The 14,305-nt window shown below is 33.9% G+C and overlaps 1 protein-coding gene across 1 annotated transcript; it reads left to right on the forward strand.

Moving 5' to 3' along the window:
* Positions 1–3,053: 3,053 nt before the first annotated feature.
* LOC133697253 (serine/threonine-protein kinase PBL27-like) lies at positions 3,054–14,305 on the forward strand. The gene is made up of 5 exons (XM_062119708.1): positions 3,054–3,538; positions 4,415–4,614; positions 4,845–5,034; positions 12,605–12,996; positions 13,138–14,305. The coding sequence occupies exons 1-5, from the start codon at positions 3,397–3,399 to the stop codon at positions 13,759–13,761; spliced, it is 1,548 nt and encodes a 515-aa protein (XP_061975692.1). The 5' UTR covers positions 3,054–3,396; the 3' UTR covers positions 13,762–14,305.

Genomic DNA, 14,305 nt, shown 5'->3' on the forward strand with positions numbered 1-14,305 from the left:
ATATATATATATATATATATATATATATATATATATATATATATATTTGAAATCAATTTTTTATTTTAACATCAAGGGAATTCTCGGGTACCTTTCCAACCAAGATTAAGCCTATTACTAGTATATTTTTAAATAATAATAATAATAATTTTTTCTTTAAAATTCGAAGCCTTACTAAATACTACGTGCTTGTTTGAAACGTGGTTGTGATTGTTTTTTAAAGTATTTTTCATGTTAAAATACATTAAAATAATATTTTTTTTTATTTTTAAGATTCGCGCATTAAAACGATCCAAAATATAAAAAATAATTAATTTTTAATAAAAAAAATTAAATTTTTATAAAACACAATTTGTATCGCGTTCCGGTACTGTAATGTCTTCATGTTTAAGGTAACGTTTGGGAACGCGGTTCAACCCGCGTTCCTAAAAAATTTGATTTTTTTTTACTAAAATTTAATATGGTTTGTACGTTTTGAATCGTTTTAATGTGCTGATGTCAAAAATAATTTTTAAAAAATAAAAAAACATCATTGACATGTATTTTAGTAAGAAAAATTATTTGAAAAATATCCGCAACCACACTACCAAATAAACTCTAACAGTAAGAAGTTCTGAGTGAAAAATGGAGTCCATGCTAAATCTTAAAAAAAAAGTAAAAAAAAAAAAAGAAAAGAGTCCATGCTTCTCAAAACTATGGTATACCGTAACGCTATGGCTAGTAAATTGTAATTATTTAACAAATTCATATGGACAAACCCTAATAAATTGGGTTTATGTACGTTTTATTGTTGCCCCTACTTTCTAAAAATAATAGCTTTTTGAAAAAAAAAATATTCTAAAATCAACAAATACATTTCTTCCAACACCGAGTTTCCCAACGTTGGATCAATCTCCTTGACGTCACTCGCACTTCTGGAACAAAATCAGAATCCAATCCAACAGTTCAAAACCCACGTCGCAGGTAAACTAAAATAGAACTTATCACTTGGAATCCCTACCCAGACAACTTCTCTAAACATTTTTATACATGTGTTTGGAATCTCCATCACAAGCGTTGAAGCACATCCCCTCATTGGGTCCCACTTTCTGGACAGTTATTACAAAAACTGGAAAAAAATCACTTATTACGAGGGCACCAGGATTAAACGGTAAAAAAATAAATAACTCAAAGGATATAAATAATATAATAATAAATATATAAGAGGATGCGTATAGTTTACTTAGCAATTATGGCATCCCTGTATTTTTCGAGTAAGATTTCTATTTCCTTTTTTTTTTCTTTTAGAAGTAAAATAATTTTCGTAGCTGTATCTAATAATTTGCTAAGATTTCTATTTCCTTGCAACTCAAAGGCTCATGTTAATAAAAGAATAGAGAATAGTTTGGTTAGTTTTTTTATTTTAATAAAAAAATTCATTAAAATAAAAAAATATATTTTAAAATAAAAAATAACTTAATTTTTAGACTCGTGTTACAATGTTGATTGGATTAAAAAAATATTAAACTTCAAAAAAATATTTGACCTTATTATTAAACTCAATAAAATAACTCAACCTTGAATTTTCCTAACTTAACTTTTTGTCTAGTCATGATTTTAAAATTAAACCCGTAAGAGTTGTCTAACTAAATCTAATCTATTTAATGGGTAAAAAAAAAGCCAAACAATAAGTAAAAAAATTTGATTTAAATTTAAAAAAGATTTAAGAAAATTTTTTTTTAATATTAAAACAGCAACATATTAAATTGATCTAGATTTCAAGGTTTAATTTACTAAACACGTGACTCATATCACGGACTCTATTGGGTTTAACAAAAAAATTTAAAAATATTTTTTACTTAATGATATTATAATAAAAATAAAAACTTATAGAATTGAATATAAACCAAATACCGAAACTTTTGTTTAAAATTATAATAACATTATAGAAAGTAAACATGAATAAATTATAAAGATCAATTTAAAATCAATAAATATTAAAGATTAAAATTCATTTTAAAAAATAAACAAAAAGTATTCAATAGAAAGAAAAAAAATTATTGGATATTTTTATTACATCAAATTTAATTGGTCAACCTCAAAACCTTTCGACCTAACTTTTTATATAGATCGAGTTTAAAATTAACTTGCGTGAAAGTTGATTTTATATGATACAATTGATTTGATGAGTTTAAAAGTAATATAGATAACCAATAAAAATATGATTTGATTTTTTAAAAAAATTAATATAATATTTTTTTAATATTAAAATTATAATATATTAAATTAATTTAAGGTTTTGTAGCTTAACTTGTAAAACTCGTGTCCCGGATCATTGACCATATTTTTTATTTAATAAATTAATAATAAAAATATATATTAAGTATTAACTAAATATCAAAATATTTATTTAAAATTAGAATAATCTTAAAAAAAACTATAATGACTAATTTAAAATTAATAAATTGTTGAATGATGAAATAAAAAAAATAAAGAAAAAAATTTTAAAATAAAGTGTTTTTCTGCATTTATATGAATAATGAAGTATTATAATATAAATTGTGTTTAAATTATATTAAAAATATATGAAGAAATTAGCTACACGAACAAGATTGTAAAGAATCCGAAAAACAACAATATTTGTTTCAATTTGAATTTAATATAATATGAAATTTCCTTTTAAAATATATGGTTGAATTTAAATCTGATAAATAGCATAAGCTATAAATCAATCCAAACAAAACATATATTGTTCTTTTCTTTTGTACAGGAGCTGAATTAAAACACGAAATTAATAGTTTGTTGGCAATACAATAATAGTTGTATTTTAAAATATTTTTTATTTAAAAATATATTAAAGTAATATTTTATTTTATTTTTAAAATTTATTTTTGATATTAATGTATTAAAATAATTTAAAAATATTAAAAAAAATAAAAACTTAAGAAAAGAAGCAGCATCACTTTATTACATTAATTACTTTTGTTCTATAATTACATCATTACGTTGTAGCTAACTTTTTCAGAAAACAAATAGCTTTAAACATTTTTTAAATATTCAAAAAAGAAAAGGAAAATACTTCACTTTATTACATTAATCACTTGAGATTTATTTTGAGGTTTCTTTTGTGTTTTTTACAATCTCTTGTTTGGTTTGCTAGCTTGAGCTTCCACAAGATTTTCTTCTATTTGTTGATCTAACACTCTCTGTCTCTCACTTGATTGATCTTTACTTTCAATGGACAATGAAAATCCTAGAGAGGGAAAGTTTTTAGAGAGAGAAAGCAAAAGCAAAGTGAGTGACTTGACACAGAATTTTCGTGTTAAATTTTGAATTAAAGATTCAAACTTTGAAAAAATTTCAATCTTTTGAGTGGTAAAGGTTTAGTTGGTCGTCTTTGATTTGTGTGTATTTGATATGGGTGGGTGTTTTCCTTGTTTTGGGTCATCAAACAAGGAGGGTAGTAGTGGTGTTGGTCTTGTTAAAGAATTGAACAAGAAGGATTCACTTAAAGAAGGTTCAGCTGGTCAGTCTCACCATGTTGGCAGAGTTAGTTCAGGTAACAAAATTTGATTTTTTTGTTAATTTTGGTGAATGAGTTTTGTTTTTGTATTCTTTTTTAAAGATCATTTGATGGTTTTGTTGTGTTGAATCATGCTTTTTTTAGTTTCATTTAGAGGTTTTTGGTGATGGTTTGCTGGTAGAATTGGGTAATGCTTTGATCTGTTTCATTAATGAGTGGCTTGATAAATTGGGTTTTTTCTCTTTTAGTTTTGCAGTTTTTTTATTGAATTGCTAGCTTCTTGTTTGCGCTGATTAATTTTTGTTCTAACGGTGTAGTGCCAAGCGTTTATTTTGGTGATCTACTCTTGTTTTTAGTAACTCTATTTGTGTTGTTTCTTATAATTATGTTTTGCTTTCTGTCTTAAAAATCATCACTATTAGGATGAAATGTGATGGTAGTAATTGCCTTTCAAACTGAAATCTTCTATTTCCCTAGCAGATTGGGAATGAGAAACCGAAAACTTCTGAGGTGATCTGTGTTTCTATGTCCTCAGTGTTTCTATGAAGAAAGTAAAATTAGTGATGTGTTAGGCTTAAATTAATGTTGTCTTCGAAATATGAGATGAGATTGTTGTCATTTCTGTTTGAACAAAGACTAGTTTCAGAATACTCACCCATAAGAAAAGCCCAACATCTCGTTTGCTGTTCTAGCTTTATATGTAGTATTGTTTTGGGAAGTTCATCTAATTGTAAAGTGCTCAGAGTCACATAAAAGGTATAGAGCAGCATAAAGATATGTTGTTCCATATTTTATTTATTTATATATATCTTTATCCTCTCAACTGCTGAATCGTGTTCCATAATTTAGCTTGCTCGAAGTTCTGGCTGTAGCAATTCATCTGTCTGTTTTCTGATTCACATATTCATGCAGACAAATCAAAATCTCGGAGTGGTTCTGATCCTAAGAAGGAACAATCAATTCCCAAAGATGGACCAACAGCTAACATTGCAGCACAGATATTTACATTCCGAGAATTAGCTGCTGCCACAAAGAACTTTAGACCAGAGTGCTTGTTAGGTGAAGGGGGTTTTGGGCGTGTTTACAAAGGTCGCATTGAGAGCACTGACCAGGTAAGTAGTGGTTTGTTGAAATGGATGAACATATTATCATGCATGTATACATTCTGTAATGTTTGTTTTACATTATGTGCACTATCTGTTAGACTTTGTGACTTTTGATATTAAGCTTCAAATTCTGTGGTCTTTTACCTTTTTAGCCTTTTGCTCTGAAATGTAATTTCAAAGAATGTTGTGCTGATCTCCTTTGATGATATTTGGTTGGTTGGAAATTGCATTTGCAGGTAGTTGCTGTGAAACAGCTTGACCGAAATGGCCTTCAAGGAAATAGAGAATTTCTGGTGGAGGTTCTCATGCTCAGCCTCTTACACCATCCAAACCTTGTCAACTTGATTGGCTACTGTGCTGATGGGGACCAACGCCTCCTTGTTTATGAGTTTATGCCATTGGGATCATTGGAGGATCATTTACATGGTTAGATTCTTTGCCTTATTTGCTTCAATACATTGCATTCATACAACCTCATTGCTTGTGGTTAAATTGTTCTGTCACATCACCTGGTAGAAAAATGAGATCCCCTATGGCAGACCACTTGTCTTTTCAACATGCATTCACTTTAACCTCTTTCTCTGGACAGACTGCTCTATCGCCCATTCATGAGATCAGGGATGAATCACTGGTTCATGCACTACATTCTGTTAAAAATATGTATTTCAGGATATATGTGGATATCATACCTCTTTATGTGTTTGGTGATCTGCATGAGTTTTTCTTCCTAGGAGAGTGAGAGAGTTGACTAAGAATGGACAGAAAACATGGGTATCTAGCCCTGGTCTTATCCTTTTGCTGAATTATTCTCAGAATAAAAAGCTTAGGAAAGTTTTAGTAGTCATCAAATCTATGTATAGATCAGCAAAAGGAAGTGAGGGAATTGACTGGCCAACTTGTTTCTTTGAAACATTTTGTCAGTATTTAGGGGAAGTTTTAAGGGGAAAAAAACACTTTGCGTTTTGTGGAATTGAATTTGGAACCGACCACAATTGATGTTATAAGCAAAAGCATCATTGTCATTGGTGTGAGGATATTGAGACGAATTATTAGAGTTATGGTATTTGGGATAATCTAAGAATGATTTGATGATGCTGTTAAAAATGTCTTAAAAAGAGAATGGGATTGGAGAGTTGGTGATACATATATGCTGCTATAGTGGCAGCTGCTGTTTGAATTTGATTTGATAATGTTAAGATCTTTCTTAACAAAACAATTTATTTTTGAAGAAATGCAGAAGGGAGAAATGAGAGGAGAAAGGTAGATGAAAGTTGATTGAAACTGGAAACTTTTATTGCTTGCCTCTCAAGTTTCTGTACAATTGTGCGTTTATACAAGTGATTCAATTATTTTGTTACTAACAGCTAACTTGGAACTGATTACTACCAGTCTAACTAACAAACCAACTAACTTGCCACATAATCCTCTTGATCTTTGTTGCAGAATTAGTTGCAGTTACAGTTGCAACTTCCATTGCTACATTCTGCCCAAACTTCACTTTTGGCCTGTTGATCTTTGCTTCTGCTTCTTTGCTTGTTTCTAATGCCAAACTTACTTGCACTTGTAACAATACTCCCTCCCTATGAGATTCTTGACCTCAAGAATCAAGGCTGGATTCAAGAAATTGACTTGAAAGTTCTTAATCTTCCTGAGTTGCATTTTCTTTGAATAGTTTGGACCATTGAATAAGTCTCATAACCACAACTCTATTACCCTTCTTCATGATCTTTCTATCTAGAATGGCCACAGGTTTAACTTCAACTCTTTTAAACTCATCCACTTTTTGTAATGAAGAAGAGACTACTGCATTGTTTCCCACCTTTTTCTTAAGCAAAGACACATGTAAAACTGGATGAATGGTAGATCCTTCTGTAGCCGCAACTTGTATGCTACTAACCCAATCCTTTGTATTATCTTATATGGACCATAAAACCTGGGATTCAACTTGATGCCTTTTCTTAATGTCACACTTGTATGTCTATAAAGTTGAAGCTTGAGATACACTAAATCCCCAACCTTAAATTCTCCTTTTATCCTTCCCTTATCTATATTTGTTTCATTCTATGCTCAGCTCTTTCCAACTGTGTTTGTAACAGTTGATCCATGTTAGCCGTTCTTTTAATTACCTCTTTTACTGCAACTACTATTGTGGTTTCTTGTGTAGCTATCTCTTTGCTTGGTGGAGGATATCCATGTAGAGCTTGAAAAAGACTCATCTTGATGGAAGAATGGAAGCTAGTATTGTACCACAATTGAGCCAAAGACAACTAGTGATGCCACTTCTTTGGGTTGTGCGTTGTCATACACCTCAAATAGTTCTCTTAACCCTTTCGGTTTGGCCATCAGTCTGTGGATGGTATGATGAACTCATCAGTAGCTTCACCCCCAATAGTTTAAACAACTCTTTCCAAAATAGGCTAGTGAATACCTTATCCCTGTCTGTGACAGTAGTTGTTGGCAACCCATAGAATTTGTAGAAATGATCCTAGAAAAGTTGAGTCATCTCTTGAGCACTAAAAGGAGGTGTTACTGCTATGAAATGCTTATACTTGGTAAACATGTCAACTATTTGAATGTTGCATATTTTTCTCCTGAATGTGGCAGTACTTCTATAAAATTCATGGTTATATTTCTCTAGGTTCCTTCTGAATGTTGCATCTTTTCCTCTTGAATGCAGCAGTACTTCTATAAAATCCATGGTTATTTTCTCCAGGTCAATGGTTGTGGTAATCCATGGTATGCTTACCCTTTCTATCTTGCGCATGCACACATCATATTCTTCCACAAACTTTTAGCTTTTTAACTAAAGTCTTCATTAAAGGCCAGTAGAACATTGCCTTGAGTCTTTTATAGGAATTTTGTATCCAGCATGGCCCTCTATGTATCAATCATGTGCAACACTTGCCAATCTTTCTCTTAAATTTCTCTTTTTTCCAATGACTATTTTGTTCTTATATCTCAGCACCCCTTCAACAAAAGTGTAATCTAGCCAACTACTTGCATCCATCATTTTCTCAGCAATAATTATTGAGAATCAATGGTGTTTCATTTGGGCTATCCACATCACCAATTCTTCTAGATAGAGTATATGCTACAACATTCTCCTTGCCTCTCCTATCTGAATTTAATATCTTAGCCCTAACAACTTGGTTAAACTTTTATTTTTTATGGGAGTATGAATCCTTTGTTGCAAAAGGTGCTTTAAACTTTCATGATTAGTTTTAATGATGAATTGATCATGCTGCAGGTAGTGTCTCCATTTTCTACTGCCATTAGTATAGCCATATACTCCACATAGATTGATAGTCTAAGATGTATTGGACTTAATGCCATTAGTGAGCTAGTGGCCTTTCTTGGCGCAAGATCGCACCAAAATCTTTTTCACACGCATCAGTCTCTAGCACAATGGTGCAGTTGAAGTTTGTCAAGGCTAATACTGGAGCCTTGCATAAGGCATCTTTTAACTTGTCAAAAGCATCTTGTGCCTTTCTATTCCAATGAAGCTAAGTTAATGGCTTGTTGATGACTTCAAATCCCCTTATAAATCTCCAGTAATATCCTGTCAGTCCATGGAAACTGCTCAACTCTTTAACTGAATAAGGAATGGGCCAATTCTTCACCGCTTTTGTCTTTTCTTGGATTAGTGGGTACACCTTCTGTTGATATGATGTGCCCCAAGTACTCAACTTGTTGCTCACAAAACATTTTGATTTCTTTGCTAGCATGTGTTTTTCCCTCAATGTAACATTTTGATTTCTTTGCTAGCAAGTGTTTTTCCCTTAATGTTTCTAGTACTAACTTCAGGTGGTGGATATGCAGTTCTAGAGTAGAACTATATACCATAATGTCATCGAAAAATACTTGTACAAACTTTATTAAGAATGGTTTCAACACAGTGTTCATCAAGGCTTGAAATGTAACTGGAGCATTAGTCAAGCCAAAGAGCATAACTTTGAACTCATAGTGTCCATGATGAGTTAAAGTTGTTTTCTCATCATCTTCTTCATGCATTCTTATCCGATGATAACCAGACCTAAGATCCAACTTGAGAAGAATTGAGAACCATGTAATTCATCCATTAAGTAATCAATTAATGGAATGGAAAATTTAGTTTTGATAGTCAAATTATGTAGTTGCTTGCAATCAACAAAAAACCTTCATGTATTATCTTTCTTTTTTACCAGCAACACTGGAGAAGCAAAATGGACTGCAATTGTGTTGTATAATCTTATTTTGCAACATCTCTTTAACCAACCTCTATCTCTTTCTTATGCACAAATGAGCTCTTATAAGGTCTGATATTGATTGGTTTGGCCCCAGGTATGAGAGGAATCATGTGATCAAATCCCCTAGCAGGTCGAAGGTGTTTAGGTTTTGCAAACACTGAGTCATATTCTTCTGGCAATGTTTTCATTTTTGAGTTTTACATAGCCCAAGTAGGTTCTTCACATACCTTCATGGAAAAAAAAATTATCCCATCAAGCCATACACTGCCTCTCTCAAGCTCTTGTAGTCCTTTGCAGTTGTGATCATTTGTAATCCAGCTTCTTCTATAATTCCTTTCAATTCAGTCATCCTACCATCCTTTCTGAATGACAATTTCATTTTGATGAAGTCAAACAGAATTGTTGAGTAGATTCTCAATCAGTCTACTCCAAGCACTCTCAAATCTGTTTGCAACTTGTATCCTTGCATAAACCATATGAATTTTGGACTGTGAGTATTACATTTATGTTGGCTACTGTTACAACAAGCATAATAGTATTCTTAATGGATGCCTTTTTTTTTTTAATAACATATGCTTCAGTGAAGGTGTACTGCCACTATCAATCGAAATGACAATGTCTCTTCCTTGACAACTGCCTTTGATCCTTTTAGTGTTATGTGCATAACCTTCAACCAATGCATTCAAAGATAGACTATATTCCTCAATCTTGCTTTCTTCACCCATATTGTATGAAGGAGCAGTTCTTGGAATGAATCTATTCTTCTTGGCCAAAGCATTATTAGACTCCTCTTGCCATTCAACTTGATCAAAAACCCACATCAGAATTGTTGGCTTGAGGATCTTGAGCATTGGTTTAATGTCATCCTTGATTCCACTTATAAAGTTGGAGATGTAATATGATTCTAGTAGTGGTGGATTTAAAGCATTCATTAAAGATTTAAGTTCTTCAAATCTTACCACATACTCCTTTACACCTTTTTCCTGCACTTGTTAAATTCTTCATCATCTTTTCCACTACCAAGCCTCATACAGATGGCTCTTGCAAATTCTTCCCAAATAGCCAAATCATTTCCTCTTAGGAAGAATTCTTCATACCATATCTCTGTCTTTCCTTCAAGGTATAAGGAAGTTATATTCCACCCACTTATTCACTGGTGTGAAGTGCATCTTGAAGAATTTCTTGCACTTTCTAATCCATCTTGGATTTTCTCTCCAAAAAGTAGGTGATTCCACTTTAGGTAATGCTACATTGTACCAACCCTATGGATATCATGGTTTCCCATAGTTTCCCCATGGTTGTAAGCTCTATGGTTAGGTATTATCCCATCTGAAGCTGAGTTATCTCTTCTTTCTGAATGACTTTAATGTGGTCATCATAGCTTCCATTTGCACGTTGTTCTGCTCAGCCCTTTTTGTTTGTTCCTGCCATTGCTTCTGGTTTGCAGCTATGGAATCTTGAAGTTCTTAATGAATGCTTTGCATTTGTTCATCAAGTCTTTTTCTGTGCTCCTCCAACGCCTTAATCTTGTTATTTTCCACCATAGTTCACTACCAAAATACCTCAAGATTTCAGTATTCTATTAGTGGCCAAATATCTTTGCTCTAATACCAATTTGTTGAGATCTTTCTTAACAAAACAATGTATTTTTTAGAAGAAATGCAGAAGGGAGAAACTAGAATAGAAAGATGGAAGAATGCAAATTGAAACTGGAAACTTTTATTGCTTGCCTCACAAGTTTCTGTACAATTATGCTTTTATACAAGTAATTCAATCCTTTCTAACTAACAACTAACTTGTAACTGATGACTACCAGTCTAGCTAGCTAGCTAACTAATTAATTTTCCACGTAATCCTCTTGATCTTTGCTGCAGAATTAGTTGCAGTTACAGTTGCAGCTTCCATTGCTGCATTCTGCCCAAACTTCACTTCTGGCCTGCTGATCTTTGCTTGTTTCCAATGCCAAACTTGCACTTCTAACACATAAACACTAGCAGAATGATGCCTGATAAAAATAGTCAAATCTGGGATAGTATTTATAAAATGCCACCACCAGTGTCATTAGCATTTGAAGTGGTACTGTTTGTATGTTTGATATTGCTAGTATCAGTTGTAGTTGAATCTGGCATGCTAGTGGTATTTTTAAATTGCTTGAATTTTGCTATTGATACCTGGTATTTTTCCTCAATTCATATGAATACCCCTGCGAAATATTGATGACAATTTCATGTGTTGTGTTGTTTTTTATTTGTGGTGTAGTTATCTGATCAAGTAGCAATATATTATTTTAGTTTCTTCATGAGCTGCGTTCCAACAATGAAGGCATGCTTGCACTTTTTTTTTATAGGAGTTGCTATATCATATCCATAATTTAATGTTAGGGCGGTCTTTTAGAAGAATGCAAAGTGAAAAAAAAAAATTCAAGTATAGGTTTTATCTTGGTATTTCATGGCAAACATGATCAATCAAAAGTATTAGTAGAGACTCACTGCAAAGCTTTTGGCAATATTGCTTACAGTATGTGTGAGATTAAAGTTGGGTCTGCTTCACATAACTGCCATGCAGAACTTAGAAGGATTAGTTGTCAAACCTGTGTCTAATCTTTTGATTAACTAGCATCAACCATCTGTTAAATGGTCGCTTATGAGTTCCTGTCTCAAATTTGTGTTAAGTTGCTGGATTTAATTCTTCAACTGAGAATGGCTTTGTCTAAGTACTATCTTTCAATATGAAGAGAAAAGATCTTCTGTTTGTGCGTGGACTAATCTTAAATATCTAATTTCCCATAGACAGAAGTGCTTGGCCTGAGAGTTGTTTCATGTGTTTTTGTTCATCCCTTTCAGTATGAAATGAGATTAATCTCTAGGAGTCTGGCAATAACTAAGTCTACAGGGAGATGAATAAGATCCTTGAAACTGTGGCAAAGGAACCACTAATATTATTTGGTATAGCTGTCATGGCTATCAAAGAAACCCGTGTTGAGATGATCGTGGATGAATTACGGTAGTAAAACCAGCATCACAAATTAATGCTATTGTAGTCAAGGGTAGCACCAACTGACGTTGAGGAAATTGAACTGAGATGGTCCTACCCTGTGCAGGAAGAGTATAGAGTGCAGTGTGATTGGATTCGATTTAAATTGAGGCAGGACCACAAGAAAAGCCTATCATAATCTGGTAAGGGATAATTAGAGAAGAGATAACTGCTGAAGGTATAAGAAAATAGCTGCGGGTGAGCTGAATGGAAAAGGCAGGTTCTTGCAGCTCAAGAGTGTGAGATTAAGGCTGTTGATAGGTTTGGGTGGCAATCTGTTTAGCTCTAGGGCTGTGGCATAATATCTAGCTTGCGTTTGCAATTGAGTTTTTGAACCAAGGTTTGAACCAGAACTTAGTTTTAATTGTCTTGAAATTCTGAAACTTTGATTTTAGAAACTTTACCAAATACCTGTTGGAGTTTCTAAACTTGTTTATTTAACTCAAAACCAGCCTTTTGTAGCAATATCGAGGCCCTTGATTGACTATATCTGTTGATGCTTGGAGTTGTAACTTGTAAAACTAAGTACTGTTCTTGTTATATCACTTTTGGTGGTTGCTGACATTTCTTCATAACTTTAACATCAAAGATTCTTGATTTAGAATTACTCTAAAATGATGCATTTCAGAGATTGATTTCGATCCCCTTTATCTGCCTGTATGCATGTTTCAAGTTTGGATAAGAATAATATGGTTTCTGCAACCCACTCTTGTTAGCGTATTTAATGTTGTTTTCAGATCTTCCCCCGGGCAAAGAGCCTCTGGACTGGAACACAAGGATGAAGATTGCAGCTGGTGCGGCTAAGGGATTGGAATACTTGCATGATAAAGCAAACCCTCCTGTCATATACCGGGACTTAAAATCATCCAACATCCTTCTTGATGAGGGTTATCATCCCAAGTTGTCAGATTTCGGACTTGCAAAGCTAGGTCCTGTTGGTGACAAGACTCATGTCTCAACACGTGTGATGGGGACATATGGTTATTGTGCTCCAGAGTATGCCATGACTGGCCAACTTACTTTAAAGTCTGATGTCTACAGTTTTGGGGTTGTCTTTCTTGAACTTATCACAGGGCGCAAGGCAATTGATAACACCCGGGATCCTGGAGAGCATAATCTAGTTGCATGGGTAAGTGTTTCTTCCTTTCATTTATCAGCAAACTTTTTAATGCATCATGGAAATTTACATCCTTTTTATTTTGTACACTGAATTAACATGAAAAGAAATTTATGTTCCCTCTGTTTTTTTCTTGGGACCTGGGCCTTTTAGGCAAGACCACTTTTCAAGGATCGTAGGAAATTCCCTAAAATGGCTGATCCACTGCTTCAAGGCCGTTATCCAATGCGAGGACTGTATCAAGCTCTTGCGGTTGCAGCTATGTGTTTGCAAGAGCAGGCTGCTACAAGGCCTCTAATAGGCGATGTTGTGACTGCTCTCACATATTTAGCTTCCCAAACCTATGACCCAAATGCTGTCAATCAAAGTAACAGAGTCGGACCATCTACACCTAGGAACAGAGATGATCGGAGGGGAATGGCTGATGGGCTGGATAGCCCAGACGAGCATGGACGTGGTGGGCGAAATGGTTCCCCTTCCACTTACAAAAACTCACCTGATTATAGGAAACGGGACCGTGTTAGGGAATTCAGCACTGGTGCAGAATTAGGAAGGAGTGAAACAGGTGGATCTGGCAGAAAATGGGGTTTGGATGACTCAGACCAACAGGATTCTCAGAGAGATAGTCCTGTGAGTACCAGCAGAGCAAGGGAAACTCCAAGAAATCGTGATTTAGATAGAGAACGAGCAGTTGCAGAAGCAAAAGTATGGGGTGAAAATTGGAGAGAGAAAAGGCGGGCAAATGCAATGGGTAGTTTTGATGGTACAAACGAGTGATGGCACCACAAGGGCATTGTTAAGGGGTTATGGTCTTTTAGGCACAGCGTATGTTCCATGCTTCTGAGGGTCATCATGACGAAAGAGGTTGCACATACATCATCCTTCATTGTCTTGGTTTCAATTTGCCACCAGGGTTAAGACTTCTTGTATCGAACTTTGACTGTTGTTTGTCCTGTATCATTCTTGTAGCTGAGTAGGAAAATGAATTCTTCAATTATATGGTTGAGGGAAGGACACAATTAAAGAAGAGTTCAGGGGAAGGGGTAGTGTTCAATTTCATGTGATTTAAGGGTAACCCCACTTGCAGAATGATGTGTGCAACATGTCATTCTATGTATTTAGGGGTTTCTGAAGTTCATATTCCATGGAAGTCTGGGAAGATTAGCTAATTTCTGCCCCCATGTATTTCTGTTTTATGCGGGGTGGTTTAGTGGGTTTGGTTTGGGTGCCTCATTGGTGTCACAGCTTGTGCTCAATAGTCTTGTATATGGATTTCTTTGAGTCAGTCGTGTTTCGGCTTATACAGAAAAAGTTTTCATGA

This window comes from Populus nigra, chromosome 6 (assembly GCF_951802175.1).
Source record: "Populus nigra chromosome 6, ddPopNigr1.1, whole genome shotgun sequence".
NCBI classification, from domain to species: domain Eukaryota; kingdom Viridiplantae; phylum Streptophyta; class Magnoliopsida; order Malpighiales; family Salicaceae; genus Populus; species Populus nigra.